Here is a 23936-nt window from a genome sequence, read left to right as displayed (position 1 = left end):
CCTGCTGATGCGCTCCGTGATCGACATCTGCCAGGAGGTCATCAAGCAGTCCAACGTGCAGCTCCTCGTGCCCCCCGCACGCCCTGACATCATGCTGTTCCGTCCGGGGGCTGCCGACCTCGGCTTCCCTCTTGACATGACCAACGGTGCCTCTTTGGCACCCAATGGCAATGGCATCGCTGGCATGCCTGAAGACGAGGCCACGCGCGCTGCGCTCAGCGCTGCGCAGTCCTCCCTACCTGTCCTGCAGGGTGTGGACCGCCTGCCCATGGTGGCAGGACCTCTGTCCCCACCGCTACTGGCATCACCCTTCCAGAATGTTGCTGCTAGTGCCCCCACTTTAAGCACCAAGAGGGGCAGAGGGCGTCCACGTAAAGCCAATCTCTTGGACTCCATGATGTTTGGTAGCCCAGGGGGCCTGCGGGAGGCTGGTATCCTGCCTTGTGGTCTCTGTGGGAAGGTATTCACGGATGCTAATCGTCTTCGGCAGCACGAGGCTCAACATGGGGTGACAAGCTTACAGCTGGGCTACATAGACATCCCACCCCCACGGCTGGGTGAAAATGGTGTTCCTGGTCAGGACGATCCCGATGCACCTCGAAAAAGAAGCAGGACGAGGAAACAGGTGGCCTGTGAGATCTGTGGCAAGATTTTTCGGGACGTGTACCACCTGAATCGGCACAAGCTGTCACACTCTGGCGAAAAGCCTTACTCTTGTCCAGTGTGTGGCTTGAGGTTCAAGCGAAAAGACAGGATGTCCTATCATGTTCGATCGCATGATGGCTCTGTGGGAAAGCCCTACATCTGCCAGAGCTGTGGAAAAGGCTTTTCCAGGTAAGAGAGTGCTTGTCTGGACATTGACACAAACAGAGACCTAGGGAGTTGACTTTCCTGTCCCTTGGAAATGTACTTAGGATAGTTAGACTGTTCCACTTTAGCATGTTTAAAGGAATGAGACTTCATCATTTCCTCTGAGATGCTGTTCTGCAGTCTCTGGGAAGGGTTTAAAAGTAATTAAGACCCTGAACTGGGAGTCAGCTGGCTTCTGGCTAACGTTCCCAGCTTTGTCCCAGAATTGGTGTGTGTGTGTCCTTGGGCAAGTCAGTCAGTCTCTGCCTCAAATGACTCTTCTGTGAAATGGGTATTGAAATAATTACCTGCCTCACAGAAGTGCCTTGAGATCGCTGATGTGTAGGTAGCTTGAAGGTGCTGTTGAAGTGCAAAATAATACATCTCAAGATTATTATTTTTCTCGTATCCATTTTAAATTTTCTTTTTCTTAACTTCCCTTCATTTCTCTTAGTTCGTAATGTTTTTTATCACCCAAATGTGAAGGAAGAGGTGAGATTTCAAAGGCTGCAGCATCAAGTATCTTTTAATACATGATCTTTGTGTCCTTTGGGTTTACATCCTTCTGAAGGGGATCCTGTTTCTGCCCTGCAACATACGTAAGATCTGTGCATTTAATGTTGCTGATTTTTTGTTATCGCTGTTTGTGGGAGCTAATTTAATAAGTAGTTTGGTACACGTAGTTGTGTTAGTGGCATCTTTAGTCTTGAGTTAATGAATTCGGAACTTTTTTGGAAGTTTGCCGCTCGCTTTGAGTGTAGAAGTAGTGGGGGGGAGGGGGATGTACTCTGCTATTTCTGTACCAGCAGTCGGTTTTCCACAGCAGTTGATTTGCTCTGACGTGAGGGAAGGACTCGAGATCTGAAAACAAATCAAAAGGCCACCAGGCTGTGTAAATTGTGGATTTTTGCCCCGCTCTCTTTTTGATAGAGGCACTTTCTGTTATTGAAATAAATTATGAAAATGTAGCCCTCCCCCCCTTTTTTAAATCGGCAGTAATTAGGGATCTTCATAAGGACTGCACATTGAGTGATGGAAGGTCACAAAATGAAAATTTAATCTGTGGCTAGAAGTGAAAGTACTTTTCTTACTATAGCGCTACCCGGGATCGTGTGCCAAGTTTCATTGTTTTTATTGACACTTAAAGATTTCTGCTGTTGCTGTATGAAAGGTTTTTGTCCTTAAGGGGAAGTGAGACATCCACGTTCACTTCTTATTTTCCCCAGTAAGTTAATGTGAACGGGCGGGAATGCTGTTACAAAAGTTAACAACAAACCCGTTTGCAGATCTGTAAAACCGAAGTATGAATGAAAACTAGAGACTCTTTAAGTTTCAGTATTCACTCGTAGGAGCAGCTAGAGGAAGTTGGAAGTGTGATGTCTAATTTTAGTGTCCTTTCCTGTATTCAGTAGCGCAGCACGTGAGGTTGCTGGGCTTGAGGTACCCAGAGGACCCCAACCAGTCTGTCCGGTTACACCGCTCCAGCTCGGGGCTGGAGCATCGGCTTTAGGAGCCCCACTGCAAAGTCCAGCCTATTTCGTGTCTGCAGTGCGTGAATTCCATCCCGTGCCCTCTCATTGGTGCAGCTGGCAAGATGGGGGAGGAGAGGGTGGAGAACTTGTTTCCAAGCAGTTTTGCTCTCATACAATGAAAAGCTTTCTTCCCCCTAGGAGAAGCTCCCACCAGGACAATCTGCAGCTCTTCAGTCCTTTCTTCTTCCAAGTAGGCTTTGCTGGTTGTGAAGAAGGCTCTAACTTTCTACAGTAATGATTTGCTCTTCCATTGCACCTTCTAGTGGGAACGTTCAGAGCACTTTATTTGTATTAATGCAGTCTCCCTACCAAGTTGTAAGTTAGGAGTATTTTTTCATCTTGCAGGTGGAAAATGTGTCACAGCAACAGAGTTTAGGTAGTCTTTTTGCTAGAGGAGCTTAAAGTTGGCTTTTTACATCTGTGTTTAGGACATAAACCAAAAGGATGTGATTTTCAGATATTGAGCAACTGTAAATCAGAGTGCCCTGATTGTTAAGGTCTAATAGGATTTTGGATGGGGACATGCAGGCTTGAAAATCATAACTTGTATTTCCTGTTTCCTCTGATCATTCAGTCATGATTTCTTCTTGAGAAAATGCTGCTTTTTAGCAAGTTGCAGAGGGTACATAACAAGGTAGAGTCCCAGTTGTTAGCGATCTGGTTCTTGGAAAGTTAAATATCACTACAATTGTCATAGATACAGCACTGGGATCTTTTTTTCTTTCTTTTTTCTTTATTTCTTTTTGTGTTAATATTGTAACTTTATTTTTAGTATTTGTTTTAAGTGTGCTTATGTGTATTTTCCTTTAAGGCCAGACCACTTGAATGGACACATCAAACAGGTGCATACCTCAGAGAGACCTCACAAGTGTCAGGTAGGAGCCAGAGGGGTTTAGACTGATGTTGTGGGTAATCTTTGGCATTGCGTTTATGTGTGCAGATGATTTTGAAATGCCAGTAGAAATACCATGTATATGTGATTTGGGATGAATGTTTGTGAAGAACAGTGTTCCACAGTGACATCTGCTTTACATCCCTCCCTTCCCCTCTCACCTCATCTACAGCTTTGGTCCTTCTGCCTCTCCCCCTGCTCCCACTGTTCTTCCCTGCTGTGCTGTCCCAGTCTCACCCTGGATCTCTCGCTCAGCCACCTGGGCTTGGAGTCCATGTCACTGATGATTCCCTCCCTTTTTTTAACTGCAGTTGTTGCCATCAGGAGGCTCCAATGCTGAATTCATTTTTTTAGAATAACTTCCAAAAAATCAGTAAATTGCAATTATCATAACTTGTCAAGATACTATTTTTTAAAATTGCATAGCCTTCAGAACATTGCACTGAGCAAAATTGGAAGCTTTTTCTGTCTCAGGGAAATTATGAATAATGACATCACAATATCCTTTGTTGTACAATGTCATAATGTTGTATATGGTTTTTTATAGTTAATAAGGTTTGAAAGATCAAATGAAGGAAGATACTTTGTAATCAATTTATAGAAAGATTTAAAAGGTGCCTGGAAGTATCAGTTAAAACAAAGTTGAGAATCAGCTTCCACCATCACACATTGCCATCAGAGAGATGTTGGGCAAACTTTTGAAACAGTTGTTGGGCTAACAATCTCCATGCTTGGCTTCTGAAGAAATATTTAATATTTATTTAAAGAAGCTGAAGCAAGACTCTATTCTTTTTTTTTTCTTTTGAGGACAGTGAAGGTTAGAGGATTTTTTTCTTCTAAAATATTTAACCACGTTTTATGAAGCTAGACAATCCTATGTGATTGCTGCCTCCTGATCTGCATTGTTGCACGTTTTGACACACCTATATTTCCTTCAAATTGTGAGAGTTTTGAAACATTTTGAAATTTTAAGAATCCTGATAAGTTTTCCAGACACCTGGAGCCATCTAAAGGTTTCTGTTGACATCTGTATGATCTGTGAAAGCCCAGCACATTTGAAAGTCAGGCCATAGAGCTGTCACATTGATTTAACTGCCTGTCCTGCATAAAGCCTTACATTGGCTCAAGCGTCTTGAGATGATTTATGGGTTACAGATTTATACAAACTGGAAAATTTCACTCCTAAAAAGAATTCACAGTGTGGGGACAGTGAACTGATGATGAATGTTTATGTCCCAACATGAACAGACACTCAGCTGATACCAAGATTACTGGATGAACACTGCTCACAGATAACACAGACAGCTGTGAATTGTCCTTTGCCAGCTGATGACCGATAATTCTTTTATAGTTTAACATTGATTTAAGAATATTAAATACCAACTGTGTGAATCAGAGGATACACTAAGAGCTCAGAAGTAAAGAAACATGGAAGCTAAGATGGCACAGCCAAGCTCAACTCCATTTCCTTGCACACATGTATTTTGTGATAGCAGTTTCCAAGAACAGTCTTTCTTACTGTGTGTTATCTAAAGTGCCATAATACTGTCTACACTTCTCATTTCAGCTAAAAGGTACAGCCTATAGGTTACAATCATCAGGACAGAGTTGAGATTGTCCTTCAGGCTTGGGTTGTTCTTGATTTTTGATTGCTTAGCCCTGCAAAGTTAATTTTTCGTGAATCTTAAGGTGCGGAAAATTTAATGACCTGTTGTGTCTTTGCAGAAAATGCTTTGCAATATCCTATCAGATTTAGAAAGTCTTCTTGAATATCCACAGATCTGCTGTACATTGTAGAAACCACAGAAGAGATGCAGTCACTGAAAACTTGTTCCAAATATGAAAACTGATGAATAAATTGATGATGTTCTCCCTGTGATTATCTCATAACCTGTTATGCATCTGTTCCTTTATATGTATCTAACACAGGATCTGGCCACCAAGAAGGAAAATAGCTTAATATTGGCATGTTGTTTGCCCATTTTCCATTCTCTTTTTCCATTGATTTTGTTTGGCAATAGCTCCCCTTGAGAGCAGCCTGAACAGCATTGAGCATCCTTTTTGAATCTGTTCGGTTCCTGTTGAAAATTCCTGTTATTGTCATGCTTTGCTTATGTTTACTGGAGGAGAGAATTACTCCATAAACAGCAGAGCACTCCAGAATCCTCTATTGTAATAACATTTTTGAAATTTGTGCTCTGTTATGATTTAAACTGGCCATTTACCTGAGCTCTAAGGTATCCTTGCAAACTGGTGATATGTAATGTTTTGTTGGTGTGGCATCACAGTACACTTTGGAGGACCAAAAAGTGGGAAGGTGTCAACCCAACTTCAGAATAAATGAAAGTATGAGAAACAGGACAATTTTAAGCTGAACATCCCTGCAACAGCAGTAGTTTTCAGTGCTCAGTTTGTAATCCTGCACTCATCCCCTGAAATAACAGCTGTGCTTCACAGGTCTTTCACAAGTATCCTAACTTCCAGCACCTCTAGCACCTGATGCCAAAGCCTTGACTCCAGCTTTTTCATTACTGTTAATGTAGACTCAGATTAGGGAAGATCTCCACAGAGCCAAAGCAGCTGAGAAATCAGATCCAAGAAGCTGCTTTGGTGTCCAGGCAAATGGCACTCTGGATCTTTTCCTTTGGATTGTTGCACTGGTGAATTTACACATTTTCCCCCCAGTCTGACAGTTGAGTTCTGGCTACAGGAGAAGGAGTGAGTCAGTTTTATGGCCAGAATGGGGCAGCTCAGTTTCTGCCCCCACGGGATGGGGTGAAGCTCTCAGCTATGTGTGAAAGTCAGGCTGCAGTCTGGGAGCAAACAGTGATCTGAAAATCTCTGCACATGAAAGAACAAGGGAAGAAAATGGAAGTTTGCTCCTCTCAGAGACAAGACAGGTTGTTCATCAGGCAAATTAAATAAAATTTAAAATGCTGGTTAAATTAAAGCACAGCTTAATTGGCATCCCAAGTCCAGTGCGTATCCCATTGATTTCAATGCAGAATGAGTTTCTTCCTGTCCTAATTTCTCTTACTTCCTGCCTATTAGCAGGAAAATGGCAGCCACCATGGAATAAGCTCAGAGACATCCACATCCATAGAAAAGTTGAAACTTCAAGAGGTATTTCTTAAACAATGTTTTTTAAACTTTATATATTCTTTTTGATCTATTTATATACCTGTGCAATGTTTGATAGGAAAGCACTGGAGAGTTTTCTTCTATGATTAACAATTAATGACAAATACTTAGCACTCATTTAGCACTTCACATCTTTCATAAAATAAAACTTTTTTTTTCTCTATACCTTTTATAAATATTAACTATTTGAATATTAACTTTGGGACTTTCTTTAACCCTAGTCCTGTCTCCCATTGTTATGATTCAGCTAAACTGGTTCTTGCTTTCTCCACTGGACTTAATTATTGTTTTTAAGCTTTGTTGCAGATATATTTATTATATATAGCTTATCCAAAGGTGAGATTTACACAACTCAGCAGCAACAGTGAGAAATCAAACACATAAATTTTTATATTGCTTTTGCCTAAGCTTTCAACTTGCTAAGTTCACTGTGGGATAGATTTGGTTTTACTTTGGCATCTGTGTATTTATGTGATTTGTCTCTGGTCTGCTTCTCATTGGCTAAAGCACTCCCAATGCTTGCATATGGACCTTCCTGTGGCTCCATAGCTTTAGAGTTATTGATGATGGATCTCCTGGCTGTCATTGTTGATGCTCTAGTCATAAATCTTTAGCTGATACCCAGCAGATTGATTGGTATCAGTGCTGCAATCCTGCCTTAAGAGAGTGCTTACCTCTAAGAACTCTTTAGTAAGTGAAAGCTGCACCTGTTTTGCTCAGTGCTGTGTACTGAGATTACAAATGAAATCTTTCATGTTTTAAGGATTTGCCTCTTAAACCTCAATACTTGTAATTTATAAATCTTTGTCTGGTGGACCTAGTTAAACTGTGTATGTCGCAGAAATCCAGATAATTTTACTGTTGCCCTTTCAATTTCATTAAGTCCTGATCCTCTGGGGTGTTAAGTCTTGTACTTGCTGCAGAGCAGCCTCAGCTCCATGGGAGTTTTCCATACTTAAGCATCTCACAGGATCGAATGAGTGTAAAGCCTGTTGAAATTGATAGGTGTTTTTCAACTGCCTTCAGTGGTTTTTGGATTAAGCTCTTGATTAACTGCATTTTCTGTAATTACATTATCCTCTTCTGTATTATCAATTCCACTTACTTGAATTATAATTTTGGAATTTTACTAAGATTGTTACTTTAACAAGTCTTATCTCTATTGAAACAGTGCTTTAATTACACACTGATATTTAAAAATAGAGCTTATACCCAGTTCCCAAGACAGTGAGCAGCCTCATATTATTTTTTGGGGGGTTCTGGTTATATCTCTTAAAACTGTGATATTTTATATGAAGTTGGTATAAACAAAACACTGTACACTCTTGAATGTCACTGCTCTGGCTTGGTCTGGTTGTTCTGATGTGTGTTTGCTTTTGTTTCTCCTCTTGTACTTGTGAAAATGTTTAGACTATAACCCTAATCCCTTGTGCAGCATATTGCTGGTGATTTATTTCCCTTCACACATTAGAGACAGAGCAAGCCTTCAGCACCTGCAGGCCACTAGAACAGGCTGTGGGCACAGCCTGCCTGCCTGCCCATTGCTGGGGTTAGAAAAACGGGAGGGAGCCTTCACTTACCATACACATTTCAGCTGGAAAGTGGGCAAATAGAATCAATATTATCTTATGCCAAATCAAGCTTGTTTTGTGGCAGTAAGTGGAATATGCTACCTTGACCAGGGGTAAGTTAAAACAGATTACAATGTCATGCAGTTATTTTGATATCTGCTCAATTTTGAGGCTTCACTGCTACGGTTTGTCTGCACTGCTGCTGTGGATACCAGGATGACTCTTCCACTGTCTCTCGTCATATTGTCATCCCAGATAATTCTGTGATCCTTTGTTTGTATGTCTTCACACTCCAAAAGAATTCTGTGTACTGAAGTTAGATATATGTCATCAAAGAGTAGAATTGAGGAGAATGACAGAGAGGACATTTGAGTGGTTTAAAGTGATTGTAATGGCTCAGTGAAATGGCAGAACTTATTGTAAACAGAGCTAAGTGGTTTCTGCTATTTCTTTTGTTAAATATAACTTAAAATTTTAGTATCTTCATCCTCAGAAAGGAGCTAAAACCTTACAAGTCTATCTTGGAGTAAGTTTTACTGTCTGTAATGTGTCAGAGCTGTTTTCTTGCTGCTTTAATTCTTTTGAGTAGTAACATTACAACTTGTGCAATGTGTTGGTGTTCGGAATTTTTTATCTGGGGGAAAATGGCTTGTGCATTATGTCATTTTTTGTACTTGCACAGTATCTAAGGTATTTACTCTAAAGAATACTAAATATATTCAGCAATATCAGTGCTGGTAGCAGAGCTGATGAGTCACATGGTTCTCGTTATACCTGCAGACCTGTAACGCTTCCTTTGCCACTCGTGACCGGCTGCGCTCACACCTGGCGTGTCATGAAGACAAAGTCCCGTGCCAGGTGTGTGGGAAGTACTTGAGAGCAGCATACATGGCAGATCACTTGAAGAAGCATAGTGAAGGACCAAGCAATTTCTGCACTATCTGTAACCGAGGTAATGAAGAAACTGGTTTTTTATTCCACTGGGATGGGCCAGCACTCAAGGGGAGCTGTAAGGCTGCGTGACTCTCTGCAACAGGAGGAGGTTGTACCCTGTTTGTGTCCATACTCTGCTTTTCCTTTTGAATCCTTAACCCTGAAACTGATGGAGTACAGGTCTGGCCTTTTCACATGGTTCCCAGAGAAATCGGAAGCAAATTTTATTTGCTAAATAGCCAGATCCCTCTACAATAACCATGATAAGTTGCCTTGCTGCTGTTCAACATACATCTTTTTTTTTTTTTCTATACCTGATTAGACTTGAGCCCTTGCAGTCAGTTTGGAAGAAGAATGTTTTTGTATCTTTGAAATACATATCAAGTTGAAAATCATACACTGAACATAAATCTGCATTGTGTTACTAAGTATTACTTAACCTCCTGGTGCAATAGAGTCAAGCTGCTTCTCCCTCTTAATTGCTTTGTACTAATGTACATTTCTAAAACCTACTTCGTAAAGAGCACTGGATATGTGGTTTACCTTTATCTATACAAATAGAGCTTTTCACAGTTGGAAGGGACCCATAAAGATCACCAAGTCCAACTCCCTGCTTCATGCAGCACTATGTATAACTAAACCATATGAGTAAGCTTGTGAAGCTTTTCCATCTTTTTGTGGTACTTTTCAGTTGGAGAGAGTTGGAAATTTAGACTTTGTGGGATGTAAGGCAAGCTGGAAAAATTATTTTGACTTACTGGTGGTTTTTTTAAGGGATTGATTCACAACTTGAAAATACCTTTTTGGCTCATACAGGTTTACATAGCTAGTAGGTGTTAGAAGAGATTGCTGCTGTGTTTTGGGATCTTGTTTTTTCTGATGAGTCTTCTTTCCTGACGTGTTCTTTTTTCTAGTCTAAGAGAGGTGAAATCTTTTGAGAAAATAAAGCTCTTCTTTGTTTAATGTGCAGACTGTACAGGGAGCTTATGGAGTTGCTGAGTAATGAGACATTAAATTGCAGGGGAGGTGTTTCCTAGTTGAACAGTCTATAAATCCTGAAAGTGGTGTTATCAGTGTGAATGGAAAAGGCATCTGGGTTGAAAATCTTCAGGTTTTGAAGCTCCAGGTAGATGGTGTGAAATGAAGCTTGCCCTCCTTTTCAGAAGGCCTGGCTTCTGAAAAACAGAAGTTTAAGCTTGTCTTGATTCTTTTTGTGACAACCACATGGCAGATATTGTTTGGGATCCAGGTGCTATCCTGCTCTCCTTCCGTTGAACATAGTGCCAAACAGAAACTCAGATGGGCTGGGAGGAATTGTCTTGTTTCCACGATTTGTAAGCTTGAATTTAAACTTAACTACCACTGGATGTCACTGCAGCTCTTTGGAAATGGAGCCAGAGTGACAAAGACAGACCCGGCATTCAAACAATAAAATGACTAAGTGGTTTATTCACATTTTACAAGTCGAAATGTACAGTGGGAATTGAAATAAAATAGATACTTCTCTGTAGAAGGATAGGGAACCTGTTGTACAGCAAACTTTAAGCAACTAGTTTCTTCTTACAGTTTGTGTATTTTATGGGAGTTGTCACAATTGTCTGCTGTGAATTTCAGTTTGCATCAGGATTTTAAAAATGTAATTATGAATAATGAATAATGTTAAATTTCATAGGAAGTGTTAAAATTCATAGGAAGGGTAAGCTACAGACTGGATTTATCAAACAGTTGTGTTGTAAACTCATTGTTTTATGCTGTAAATTTTGATTATAGGTTTATGATCAATGACAGCAGAATTTTTTTTCTCAGGTGTTCTAGAATCAAAGTATAATGTTTATTGTTCTAAATAATTATTTTTTAAACTGTAGAGCCTGGCAAGATGAAGTCTAATGGAAAATTTCTGGATTAAAAATGTTTATTTGATAGGCATTGGTGCAGTCAGAAGCCACACACAGTAACCTGATCACAGCTGTGCCATGGCTGAGGTGCTTGTGCAGAGAGATTTTGTTTATTCTTCCCTTGGCTAATGTGCTGATGTATTTTTTAATTGAAACTTAGCTGGTTCTGGATATAGTAATTGTCTGCCTCTGGATATAGTAATTGTCAAGCAAGAACGCTCTACAAGCTCAAGCTGCTTGTGGAGAGAATTTTGGATGTTGACCGCTTAAAAAAAAAAAAAGCGGATGGAAAGGTGACATTCCTGGTGTCAATGACAGCCTCAGACTCCCTCAGTTTATCCCACTGGACTGAAGGCTTTGCTGTGGACCTTAATGAAGTGTCTGGTGTTGTTTTAAAGGTGTAGTGGCTTTAGGAGATGGGGGTGGAACTCAGGACCTGGCAGAAAGCAGTAGGCAATAGTTTACCATGTCATGTGGTTCATTTGTTTATCATACTTATTTCTTTTACAATGTGGCAGTATAATTTTAAAAAATTACCAGCTGGGAGTTGATGTTTTCTCCAGGTTGTTTTCTTACCCGAGGTCTTTATGCTTAATCATAGAAGCAATTAAATCTTGTTAAATCAGGGAAATAGTGAAGTGGTTCTGGGGGGTTTTGTGTTGTTTTTTGTGGTTTTTTTTTCCCTCCTGGGATTTTGGGGATTGTTTCTTTTTTGGTTTGGTATTTTGTTGTTGTGGGTTTTTTTTCTTAAAGAATTTGTCTAAAATGTGCTTTAAAAACTAATCCTCAAGCCTCACATTTTTAGACAAATTCTCTTTAATCAGTTTAAATAAAGAAGATGTGCTCCTGTTGTGTTGTTCCATAATCTTTTACCATCCTTAGGAACTTTATTTGCTTGTGTGGGCTTTTTCAAAGTATTCCAGAGATTAATGACTTTGGTACTTGGTAATGACACCTGCAACTCAGAAATTTGGGGTTGTGTTTCAAACACATACACATTGTTTGTTTCAGAGAATCTAATTAGTTAGGAAAAGGGTAAATATTCCAATCACAAATGAGAATTTATTTTTTCACACTGAGTTCTTGTACATTCATGGGGGACAGAGTCCAGTAAATAAAGTAAAAAACATTTTCCTCATGTTCCAGCTAAATCCAAATTATAATTTTTGATCAAGGAGCATCCTGCAATTATTTCTATAGTTTATCTCCTTATAGATCTTATCTAAGATATCAAGGGACAGGTCCCATTTATATAAAGGAGATCATTTCCTCTCTATACATGTTTTTAATATTGGTTCTTCTGGTATGAAGAAATAATCAGTCTTGCAAAGTGGAGAGATGTGTATGAGTAAAGCAATAAATACGTTCCTGCTCTGAAAAATACTGCCACTTTATCCTCTGGATTAGTCTGACTTTGCTCTGAAAGAGACTTTTAAGAGTGAAGGATTATGGTGTATAAACCCCCATCTTCCTAGGACAGGCATTCATAATTAAAGTCTGGTGGAGATAAAAAGGCCAGTCCCAAGTGCTTCAGGAAAAAATTAGGATGAAAACAATCCCAGAAAAGTGTCCCTTTAACCAGTTTCCCATGAAGCAGTTGGCATTCTTAGGGTTTTGATGGAAGTTGATGACTCACATGTTCATCTGCCAAGTGCATAAAGGGGAGCTAACACACTTTGCAGCAGTTTTCATTCTATAAAACAATGTACTCTACAAATAGAACTGCAGAGTTCAGAAAAAATCCGGTGTGCAGAGATTAGAAGTTCAGATTTTCCTGTGTCAGTTGTGGTGTAGAAAAACACTGAATACCTGCATATAGTCCTTTTTTAATGGTTGGCAGGGAGATTTTAATGCATTGCTGCATCAGAGAGGTTGATCTCAGCATGCATGTGGTTATTAGCCACATGTGTGAAATAAGGAAAGCACCTCACAGGTGGAAGTGTCACCATTATATGTGTACACTGTGCCCTTTTCTCTGCCAGTCAAACACTGGTTCTTTCAGGTCTACAGTGAATTTTTTGTATTTGTAAGAATATATTGTCTTGCTGCCCAGTGAGATTTTCAATGCAGCATTTTGTGTCTGAGGGTAGGTCTTGCATTATTTGGAGGATAATATCCTTACATTAATTCCCTGGATTACTTGGCCTTGGTGATTCTGCTCCACTGTATTTTGAGAGTCATATGATCTTGGTTTCTTCAGTTGTGATGTATCTACTTCCTGTACTTTTATCTTCAGCTCAGGGGTGCACAGTAACTACCTCTTGTTCATTCTCAGCAGCCTGCCCCTTTTCCCTTCAGCAGCTTGCTGTGGAGTTCTTGCTTTGCAGGACCTGTATATATAATTCTTAATAACCTCTGGATAAAAGTCGAGGGTAGAGGGATATTCTGTGCTAGGCACAGGAAAATCTAGTGTAAAGCCACATTCATTATTAAATTCAGCACCTGAAACTAACAGCTGCAGTCAGAAAATCCACCCCAGAGAGGTGTGTAGTACTTGCTTTGCAGCATTCCTAATATATTACTATATATCATCAAGTGTAAATGCAGTTATATCACTATAAAAATGGCTTTATGGTAGAATATCTACTCATATTTTAAGGAAATTATTGTTATGAAAGTTCTCTTGCAAGGACTTGTGCTGTAAATGCTATACTGGTTAAAAAAAAATCTAGGGTTTGGGTTTTCTCCAGAAAGGGAACCTTCAGCTCTGGGTCTGCAATGGTGAACCTTGTGTTGTGTTCTTAGCTGTTAGTGGAAAATATTTCTAACATGAAAGTGCCATAATACTCTGTTCAAAGTATAACAGAAAATTAAGCTGGTTGGTGGTGGCAGCTTCACCTCTCTAGGAAGTCTTTAAAACTCTGTCCTCCTTGTGCCTCATATATGGTCCAAATGTGCTGCTAGTGACTGCAAATCTTATTGAGGTTGAGTTTAAAAACTTTAAAAGTATATGTGAGATAATTCATTGCATTAAAGAAAAATTACATGAGACTTAAAGAAACATTTTGAAAAGCACACGCACAAATGTAAAAAACTGGTTTGTTCAGAAATCAATTGTTTGGTATATATATTTTTATTTTCAGTGTTTGGTGCTTACAGATCAGAGCTAATAAAAATACTGAAATTTATTTTTAGTACTTTTTGTTAACTGTAGACAAAATATGAGTTCTAGTATATTTTTTTAAACTCAGGGTGAGCTCACTGCAGGAAATGTTTTTTCAAAAATTACTATTGAGCGAAAGTATATACCTTAAAAAGTCATAGTTTCAGCTTTCTGCCTTCTAAAAGTCACTATAAATGCTATAGAAACCTAAGGGGAAAGCACACTAAACCAACAAGGGTTGTTACAGATAGCATTCCTTCAGATCTTAACGGCACAAAATCAACTAATTGGAACGATCTTCCAATGTATTATCAGATGACAAAAACATTTTTAATTAAAATAAATAAACCAGGAGAAAAATGGTGAAGAGACATGGGTGCCTTTTTGTATGATGTCTCTTCTGCCTTTTTTCCAGAAAGTTTCATGTCACCTGCTAGGTTTGCTTACACAGAATTTGTTTTTAAGGAGGCTGCTCTCTCTTTGTGACTAACAAAAAGCAAACCCAGTCTGATGGAAAGTGTGCATTGCATTTCTGCCTGAGGCTGACAGGACTCCTACGTGAGCGTGTCACAGGGAACTGGTGGAACAGCAGCTTTAAAATAGGGAGCAGGAGCAAGAGAAAGATTAAAGGAACAGGGAAGGCAGATGTGTGTCTTTGCTGGTGGCAGGATCTCATCTCCTTTTATCTTGTTTAGGTTTCTCCTCTGCCTCCTACTTAAAGGTCCATGTTAAAACCCACCACGGTGTTCCCCTTCCCCAGGTCTCCAGGCACCAGGAGTCCATCCCGAATGGGGGAGCAGCGTTCCACTGCGTCAGGACCTATGGCATCAAAGGCAAGAGACTCCTGCTCTGCACCTTGCTGCTCTGGGCAAGGCTTTGTGGTGTGGGGTGTCGGGCTGGGCACGAGAAAGGGGAGGGAGGAAGGACAGGATAGTACTGGAGAGGAGCTTAGGGAGATGCAGAGAAATTCCACAGCACCACGTAGGAGGTAATACCTGTCATTGGAGAGCCGATTTAACAAGTCTAGGGGAAGGAAATGGGCACAGAAGAGTATGTGAAGCTTTGGCAGCTTCCTCAGTTTGGAAGGTTGAAAAAGCCATGTTAGTTCATCTTGACCCTCTTCCTTGGAGCAGTCAGCATCTGAATTTTGCCTGAGGGCAAATTTCTTAGTCCCACTCCACTTGAATCTCGCGTCAGTCAAACCCTGTTTCTGGTTTTGCTAGGAGCCATACTGTACATGCAGCCAGCTGTCTGTAGCTAAACTTGCACTTCTAAATGCAGTGTTGGGGAGGAGAGGTGAAGGGTGATAATAGTACCGGTGCTTTCTTGTTTTGACATTCATTTAACTTGGTGGGGGGGAGAAAAAGTTGTTATTGTAAGCATAGCTGAGGAGTATTTAACTTCTGAATAAGTAAAGCAGTGTGTTTACCTGTGTAGAATAGTTTTTTGCTTCTTGGTTTGAGCTGTCAGTATTCCTGGTGAAAGTGAAACATTAGAAAATTCTTCAAAGCCTTGGTTGTTCTGGTTTTTTCTTGCCCAGGAGAACACAGAGGGCTGGGTTAAACAAACACTGTGCCAGCAGAAAGCTTGAGTTGTGTAATTTTTTCTGTTGAAGTCATGATAGAGTTACTACAGAAGCCCTTTAGTTTTGGGTGGTGTGCTGACTTAACAAGAGATTTATTCCAGCTCAGTGGTGTATTGATTTCATGCATATCCTGTTAGGTTTGTAATGCTGAGTCCAGAGCAAATCTGTCTTTTGGGTTGTGCCAAGTGGTTCTTTGGTCTCAGAGTTAACAGTAGGTACAGCCTGTTTGTATTCAGAGACTCCTTTAGTGAGCACGTCTGGGTTTCTCATGCTCATTCACATGCACTGAGCAAAAAAGTGTGGACAAACTTCCCTGGCATAATGCCAGAGGAGAATGGGGAAGACTCCAAACATACCAATGGCTTTGCCAGGAAATATATCCACATAACTTAAATAACGTCCCTAATCTGTCTGCTGTTTCACACTGCAGTATTTAAAGATAGAACAATTTTAGGTTGTGAAGTTAACTTCTAACAGTGTTGCACTTGTGAAAAAGAGTTCCTTGAGACTAAATGGAATTGCACTTCTTAAATTGCAGTGGCTCACTGCTGTTTTGCTGAGTGTTTCCAGGTTTCTTCACATCTTGCTGCAGCCTGTTGTACTTCATGAAGTTTCTAGGCTCTCACCCAAAGTACCAACAGCATTTCAGAAGTGTGCAAGTGAATTACACAGTTGAAAACTCATCATTAGGTCCATGCTTTTGTAGTGTCTGAGGTGTAAACATTGTGAGACATCCTTGGGATTCAAGAAGTGTTATACGAACCAGAGAGCCATTATGGTTGCATTCAGTACCATGACAAATCCCTAATGAAACCCCAGCTGTTGCTCTGATAGCAGCCTGGTGGTTTGGAAAGGGGACCTGTGCTCAAGGGCTTTAGGATGTGAGGGATTGGATGTTAAGTGTGTATCACTCTGTTGTGACAGGCATTAATGTGATCAGGTGGTAACCAATCTAATTTTTTTTAATGCATGTTAAATATCTTCCTTTGGGAGCCAAGATTCTGAAAACTTCTCTCTTTTCTTTTTCCCATAGAAGGCCAGAAATGTTCACATTCGGACCCGATTGAGAGTTCTGATTCATATGGAGACCTCTCTGACACCAGTGACCTCAAGACTCCTGAGAAGCAGAGCACCAATGGGTCCTTCTCGTGTGACCTGGCAGTCAGCAAAAACAAAATGGAGATGGAAGGAGAGAAGAAGTACCCGTGCCCCGAATGCGGCAGCTTTTTCAGATCCAAGTCTTATCTGAACAAACACATACAGAAAGTGCACGTCAGGGCCCTTGGTGGCCCACTGGGGGACCTGGGTCCTGCTCTAGGATCCCCCTTCTCACCCCAACAGAACATGTCTCTTCTGGAGTCCTTTGGGTTTCAGATCGTCCAGTCAGCATTTGCATCATCCCTAGTGGATCCAGAGGTCGACCAGCAACCAATGGGGCCAGAGGGGAAATGAGATCAGTTGGATCTTAAAGCAAAGCAGCAGTCTGGCTCTGATGATAAGATGCTGTGAATGAAAGAGGAAATAATGAAATTTGGTTCTATAGCTGAGAATTTTTTATTCATTTTAGCTTCCTTCTTTGTCTCATGCCCTACCCCACCTTTAAACCTTCACTGGGGAGAGGGAGAAAATGCTTCTTTAGCTGATAAATTACAGAAGATGGTGGCCTTGAATAGGAGATATGACCCAAAACAAATGGAGCTTTAGAGGCTGCTGGTGGTGTTTTCCTTGTGTTCTTTGAGAGTAATCAAGAGTTACCAGCACTGGTCTGAGAATGAGACAGTCCTAGTGACCGAGGCACCTGGGGAGCTGCAGCTACAGGGAGCTGTGATTTTGTTCTCCCTCTATTCCCCTGCCCTCCCTAAACTCCCCCAGAAAAACAGTAAGTTTAAAAAACAGACCCATTATTGAATATAACATTAAGTAAAATGCCCCATGGTTCCTAGCAGGTTACAATGCAGTTGTCCTTTTAAAACCAGAAACATTTAAAGAAGGTGGGAGAATTTGATCCCCTTCTGCCTTTGTGAGGCTGTGAGTGCTGCAGCAGGACTGAACTGCTGAGAAAAATCACCTTTCAGAACAGGTTGTTTTTATTACTTTTGACCATTAAACTTGCTGTCAGGTTTTTAATTCTTTTATTATTATTATTATTTTAGGACCTGTTGTAGTGAATTGCTACTGAAAAGCCAGTCTAAGGCGGTACACAGAGCACTCGTAAAGCAGCAGTCACATTAGGGTTAGTATGAGATTTTTTTTTTAGATGTACCATAATTAATAACTTGGCTAGTTGGTTGTTTTAAGTCTATGAAAGAAATAGTTTTTATGAAAATAAAAAAAAAAGAAAAAAAAAAGGAAGGAAAAATACCATTACAGTCTGGTTGACTGGTGCTCATTTTTCATGTGGGGACCTAGGGGATGAACACGATCAGCTACCGGGTTAACACTATGTACCACTGACTTGTTTAGTGTGAATAAACCCAGGGGTTCACAGAGTGATTTTGGTTTAATTGGATTGGACTCTATTAAAGAAGTTAGTATGTTACTTTGCATCCCCTCGTTTTGTCTGGTTTTTGAGCAGTTTAGCCACCTGTCCAAAAGGTGTGCAAATGAGAGCCAGTAAATAAAATGTGAATCCCACTCTGCACTGTGCTGTATTCTCAGTGAGCTGGGCTTTTTGGCCAGTCGTGCTCTCCTGATCTGTCTCTAGTCAGGTTTGCAAAAGCCACTGTTACTCCTTTCTTTTCCAAATGAGGTGGGAATTGCAAACAATTCTTTGAAAGAGAATTGATTACAAAATGCAAAGAAGCTGCACTCCAGGCTGTTGGACATTCCATTTAATCTGAAAATACCACTTGTGCAGAAATAATGTCCTTTCTTGACCCTCCCTTTCCTTCCATGTAACTAGTCATGGTTTTATGTACCAAACCCAGGTATAAATGTTGTTTAACACAGGGTTAGGAGTTAGGAATACTCTGAGTTTTAATTATGGTTCTGCTGTTGATGCTCAAAGTCACATAGAACAGTTTCCTGAATTTATTCCTTATTTTCATATTTGTGAAGAATCTTCTCTACATCACAATTGTTGAGAGAGTTATTGAGCAAAGGTTTAAGTACGGATTTGGTAAACTGCTTTGTGTATTGAATGTTTCTAAAAAGGCCATTCTGAGAGCCCATGTCCTGCACCAAACTTGGGTCCCATGAAACAATATCTATCTCCATCATTAGTACAGTGCTGGAGCAGGACAGACCCTCTTGGACCAGGTTCTCATTTGCTGCAGGAGATCTGTGTGTGTAATGCACAGAGACACAAAGTGTTCTTGTTCCACAGTCTGCATTGCCCAGGTGCTTCTAATCCAAACCCTGCAGCTGATGCTTAACTGATATTCCCAATTTGGTTTTATGTTAGAATTAGAGAGGTCTTTGTAAGCATATGGATTTTGGAATTACATTCTAAATTCTACAGAGTTAGAACACCCAGATTCCCTCTTGTAAGAAGCTACTTTTTGTACTTGCTCTCTACTATTATAAATCAAGGATGAATAATCAATGGCTTTCTCTTTATAGCACCAGCACTTTCTAAATTGAGAGCATGTTGCAGTGGACTTGATGTTTTGCTATTAATCTGTGTTGGCAGACTGAAGGACATGTTCTTCTCCAGTCATCTCCTCCCAGAATCCTGGAATAGGTATGAGCCTCATTTAAAAGGAAAATCCAGTGAAACAAACAAACCCCACCACTAAAGCTTCATGGAATTGCTCTTGTACTGGTAAGATTAGTAGACAGGTAAAGACAGAATTTCTTAGAAAAGTGACAAAACATTTTAAAATACCTTACAAATCTAGTGCTGAGACAACCTTGTAAGCTGCCAAGCAAATCAGAAAAGAGCAGGCTTTCCAGTCAGCACAACAATTTGTTGGGATTAGCAAATGCAGCTGCAGTCACTGATTCACTAATAGCTCATAATTAATCCACAAGGGAAATTTCTGTTGAACTGTGGCTGTATGCTGAAAGACAGAAGTTTTTGTCCCCAGTGTTCCTATATGCACTCAAAGAAGGTGCATTAATAATAAAATTCAACTCCAAAAGCTAAGTCCAGAGTATAGAATACTTTCATCCTACATTTATCTCCCCTGACTTTAGTGTTACAAGTGGGTTGAATTTTGGCTGTATCTATCAGAATTTAATTTTGAATGCTACAGAATTTGACCTGGTGAAACAAAAGCCTTTATCTGAAAGTGAAGCCTTCAAAAACACTGTGTATTCTGCTTGTCAAAGAAAATGCTTACTCAGTTGTCATGAATACATTGAATGAAAACTACTTACTTCTCAGTCTAGTGGACAGGGAAACAATTAGGCAGGAGGTTAACAATCCTGAAATGACAGTTCTAGATCAGCCTGGTGTAAATGGGAGAGATTTGTACCAACACAGGAGGCTGGTGCAGGCTAGTGCCAGTAGGAAATTGGGCAGATCTGTGCTGTGTTTTCAGTGCTTTTTGCTTCTTTGGGGGCATACTGTTCCATTCTGGACAGTATTTTAATCTACATGCAAATTCTTTCTATTCTGTACTTTGGGAAATGCCTGTTTCTTATAGAACATGAGACAGATCCAAACAGAGAACTCAGCCTCACAAGTTCAGAGTTCAAGGGGAAGTATGTAACATGCCTTGAGCTGCAGTTGTTGCCATTACATTTGATTTTTGATTGGTGTGTAGATGATAGTTCTGATTTGAGCCACCCTCCCTTCCTTGCCTTCCCCCTTGGAGGGACTGCAAGCCAATGTTTGAGTTGGTGCACATGTCAAGAATGAAACTTCATGCAAATTTCTATCATCAGACTTGCAGTATTTGTTTGTATTATAGGAGTCCCATAACCTCTCATCTGAGGCTCAAGCCTTGTGTGTTAGGTATGATGAAAACATCTTCAGTCATTCATAATCTAAATATTAAAGACAGACAAGAAAGGAATATATGCTTATAAGAGAATGGGTGAAAGATAAAGGACTGAAAACCACTTGCTTGCATGCTTAAGTGTTGTCTTAAATGGGAGGGCACAAACTTCTCAGGCTTTTGTTGCCTGAATTTATAAGTGTTAATCTAGAACAAATGCAAGGTAAAGCAATTAATGTGAATTCATTCCATACTCAGTTAAATTAGGTGACGTGACCTTGCATTTGTCATGTCTTAAATGTGTGCAAACAGTGTGGCTCACCTGACACATGGCACTGTGCATGTGAGCTCTCAATCCTAAGTGGTTTGCCCATGATGATATGGGAAATTGATAGCAGAACCAGAAATTGAACACAGATTTTTCCTTCTCTCAATCCAGTGCCTTAATTATAGTAGGGCAAAGTATTATATGTTGGGGGGACGGGTTTTTTTTTGTTTGTTTTTAAAGCCTAGAACTATTAAGATGGTGTGGAGTTGGTCTTCCTACCAATCTTTTGAATAATTGTAAATGCCCAGTCACAATTTTAGACCTGTTTGAGTGCCAGTGACTTAGGGAATATTTGTTATTTCCCATGTATTCCCTGAAATTATTGTTCCTCCCTCAACTGCTGTCAGCAGTAAGGAATGACTTGAATAGAAGAGCTGTGTAACTGAATGTCTATAACTCAACTAATTGAATTGCTAGTATGAAAGCTAACCTAGATTTTGTAGGCTCTGTTGTAACTTTAGTGTCTTGTTTTTTCACTAAATCTTTGTTCCTAGAATTCAGTATCTAAACTTACGTCTTGAGTCGGGAGTGGGGTACCACTTTCAGCTTTAATTTTTTTTAAGGTGCTTGCTTGAGGAAGTAGATGCCAAAGTAAACTTCAAAGGAACTCCAGACTTCAGTGTTGGAAGAATGAATGGAGAGCAAGGGCTCCCCTTGGGTTTCATGAGAGATAAATGGACAAAGTAAAAAACAGCCACCAAAATTCTAAGTAGTGAAAGAGGAAAGGTTTTTCTTTACCACCCACAAAAATAATAAAATATTTTCAACTGTCATCATGGCATAAAGTCTGAGAGCAAGTGCCAAACAACACAATATGCTGGCTTTTTCAGCATTATGATTATACCTTAACAGCATTGTCAATACCCAAATGTAAATTAAGCCAGCTTAGTACTGCTCCCCTTTTTCTTGGGCACAATACCTGAATTTTATTTGAACAGAGCCTAAGCTCACAGTGAATTTCTGAGCTTAGGCTCTCAATTCTATCCTGAGAGACAAAACAAATGAGCAAAGGGGGGGGGGGGAAAAAACCACAAGGAAAATTTAAGAAGGAAAACAAATTCTGGAAGGCTCCAGTGTCTCTTGAAAGAGCCACGTTTTTTTATCCTGAACATCCTTTTCAAAACAAGATCCTTCAGCTGTTGTGAATGAGTCCTTGGGAACAGATTTGGATTCCATCCCAATGTGCTGCAGCTCCCTGGCCCTGTGAGAAGGCAGCATGTTCCAGAGCACTGAGCTGGGATCCAGAGGGAGGGGCAGGCAGTGCTGCTGGGCTGCAGCCACAGGTACTGCTACAGAGCACCAGCACTGCAGAGTTCTGTGCCTGCTGCTGTCATCCTCACCCTCCACACATCTGTGCATCCTGCTTGGATGTGTGCAGCTCTGCAAAGAGCTTTGGCTGTAAAACAAACAGGAGCTATTTGGCTAAGAACTAAAAAGAGAAAGCACCACTTTAAAAGAGTGCTGTGACATAACTGCAGAGTGATGCAGCCCTGGCTGTGAGGAGTTGTGGTGATGGTTGGGATGGTTATGGCACATCAGTGAAAAACCACAGCTGTGCACTCTGTGGTGGCAGGCACTGATGGCCTGTTTGCCAAGAATTAACTCCCTGTGTCATCTCTAGCCTCTTCCTGTCTGTGTTCCTGTCTGTGAGATGAGATGATGATAACCTTTGGGTGAGAACGTGCCAATATTTAATTGATGTGCCATATTGTGCTGCACAATTGTGTTGCTGAACTCTGTCACAAATATTTGGCCTCACTGACTTCAGATGTAATGCAAAGTTAAACAAACATTTGGCCACATTTTTCCTGAAAGGTGTGATATTTAAATTTATTTAAAGACTGCCTGGCACTATTGATCTGCTCTCAGGGTTTATGTGAACGAAGCTTTTCCTGGGTGGCCTCCATACTTGTACTGCAATTTTGGAGACCTGGAAGTGCTCTGAGCTGAGATATGCTGAAAGAGGGAGGTAACTGGAGTCTCAGTGATGTTCCAGTGACTCCCTCCCAGCCCCTGTGTTCCATGTGGACCATGGAGTCACTTCATGCAGCCACTGGCAGCCATAAATGCTCTTGAGCATCTTGCAGTCACATAGTGACCTTGGGTAAGTGATTTTATAATAAATCAATCTCATGCTTGCTAATACCTTTTTTGGCTGCTGTATCTACAAACTGGTGCCTTCTCCAGGCAAATTTTACATGCCCTCTGCAAAGTTGTCAGACTGACTGCTGGCTCTTAAGGAATCAACCAAGCCTTGCTCTTGGGCTCAGAATTTTTCTTCGGTACTGTTGTAATCTGAAAGTTTGCTGCAATTAGTGCAAATACCAGAGCAAGAGAGAAAAGAAAAGGCTGTTCTTAGATGTCTTGTAGAGTGAACAACTGAAACATGAGTGTGGGATGAGCCAGGAAAACTGGTATTTTTCCCTGGCTGCACGCCATATGGAAGAGACAGTGCCTTGGAAGGGAAGGAGCAGAAAAGTTTGCCATTGGCTCTGATGAATCCCAATCCTGCTTCTACTGAAGTTGCTGGGAATCCTCCCATTGTCTTCAGTGGAGCAAGAAAGGATCTTAGGTGAGGATGGATGACTCTTCCCCTACTTGAATGAAGTCTCTTGCCTATTTATGGGCCTGCTTCTATTGAAACCGAGCCTGTTTTAGCCTTTTTGGGTTCTTAGGGACCTGTTTGTATAAAGCAACTTACCTACCTATCTTTTTTTTTTCTATTGTGTGTACTTTTTGTATGTTCTGTTGGAAGGTGAAGCCTCTGTAGAAGGGGATACAAAACCTGATTTTTAAATAGTAATAAACCAAAAGAGAATTAAACTCTGCAGGCTGCATGCATTCATTTCCTGGAGATGGAGAGTAGAGTCCATGAGTGCACAGAGATGGCCTGGACCTCTCATATCTCAAAATCTTCCCCTCTTCAGAGACAGTTCTGCCTTTGCACATTTCCACAGCTCTGTGTGAGAATTCATAGTGTGGTGGGCAGGTTGCAAAACTGTGTATCAGCATTGCCTTATTTTGACTAGGAAATCCTTTCTCTGGCACCGTGTGGTGAGATTTCTCATTTCAGCATAAGTGGATGGAGTAACAAATATCTGTGAAATTTGGTGGTATCCTCACTGAATGGCAGTGAAATAAAACTGAGGTCATATAAATAGAGTTTTGCTTCTGGCCTGCCTACCTGAGGTGCTGAAGTGTTGGTCAAATGCAGTGTTTTAACT

At 40.5% G+C, this 23936-nt stretch overlaps 1 protein-coding gene across 3 annotated transcripts; it reads left to right on the top strand.

Moving 5' to 3' along the window:
• Nucleotides 1-6: 6 nt before the first annotated feature.
• PATZ1 (POZ/BTB and AT hook containing zinc finger 1) lies at nucleotides 7-23535 on the top strand. Of its 3 annotated transcripts, XM_031057379.1 has the most exons (6): nucleotides 7-834; nucleotides 3193-3256; nucleotides 6325-6396; nucleotides 8766-8937; nucleotides 14612-14749; nucleotides 16535-23535. In XM_031057379.1, exons 1-6 carry the CDS (start codon nucleotides 8-10, stop codon nucleotides 16951-16953), a joined length of 1692 nt encoding a protein of 563 aa, XP_030913239.1. In that variant the 5' UTR covers nucleotide 7; the 3' UTR covers nucleotides 16954-23535. The 3 variants fall into 3 exon arrangements, with proteins under 3 accessions (XP_030913239.1, XP_030913240.1, XP_030913241.1); XM_031057380.1 differs by lacking the exon at nucleotides 6325-6396; XM_031057381.1 differs by lacking the exon at nucleotides 14612-14749.
• Nucleotides 23536-23936: the final 401 nt, after the last annotated feature.

This window comes from Geospiza fortis, unplaced genomic scaffold (genome assembly GCF_000277835.1).
Source record: "Geospiza fortis unplaced genomic scaffold, GeoFor_1.0 scaffold408, whole genome shotgun sequence".
Taxonomy (NCBI): Eukaryota; Metazoa; Chordata; class Aves; order Passeriformes; family Thraupidae; genus Geospiza; species Geospiza fortis.
This window is presented reverse-complemented; position numbering and strand designations above follow the sequence as displayed.

Bases quoted from the DNA above. Each gene is read 5' to 3' on its own strand.
- PATZ1 (XM_031057379.1), top strand. From the start codon at position 8: ATGCGCTCCGTGATCGACATCTGCCAGGAGGTCATCAAGCAGTCCAAC. The intron at 835-3,192 runs GTAAGAGAGTGC...TTTTCCTTTAAG, and splicing joins TGTGGAAAAGGCTTTTCCAG to GCCAGACCACTTGAATGGAC. The intron at 14,750-16,534 runs GCAAGAGACTCC...TTTTTCCCATAG, and splicing joins CAGGACCTATGGCATCAAAG to AAGGCCAGAAATGTTCACAT.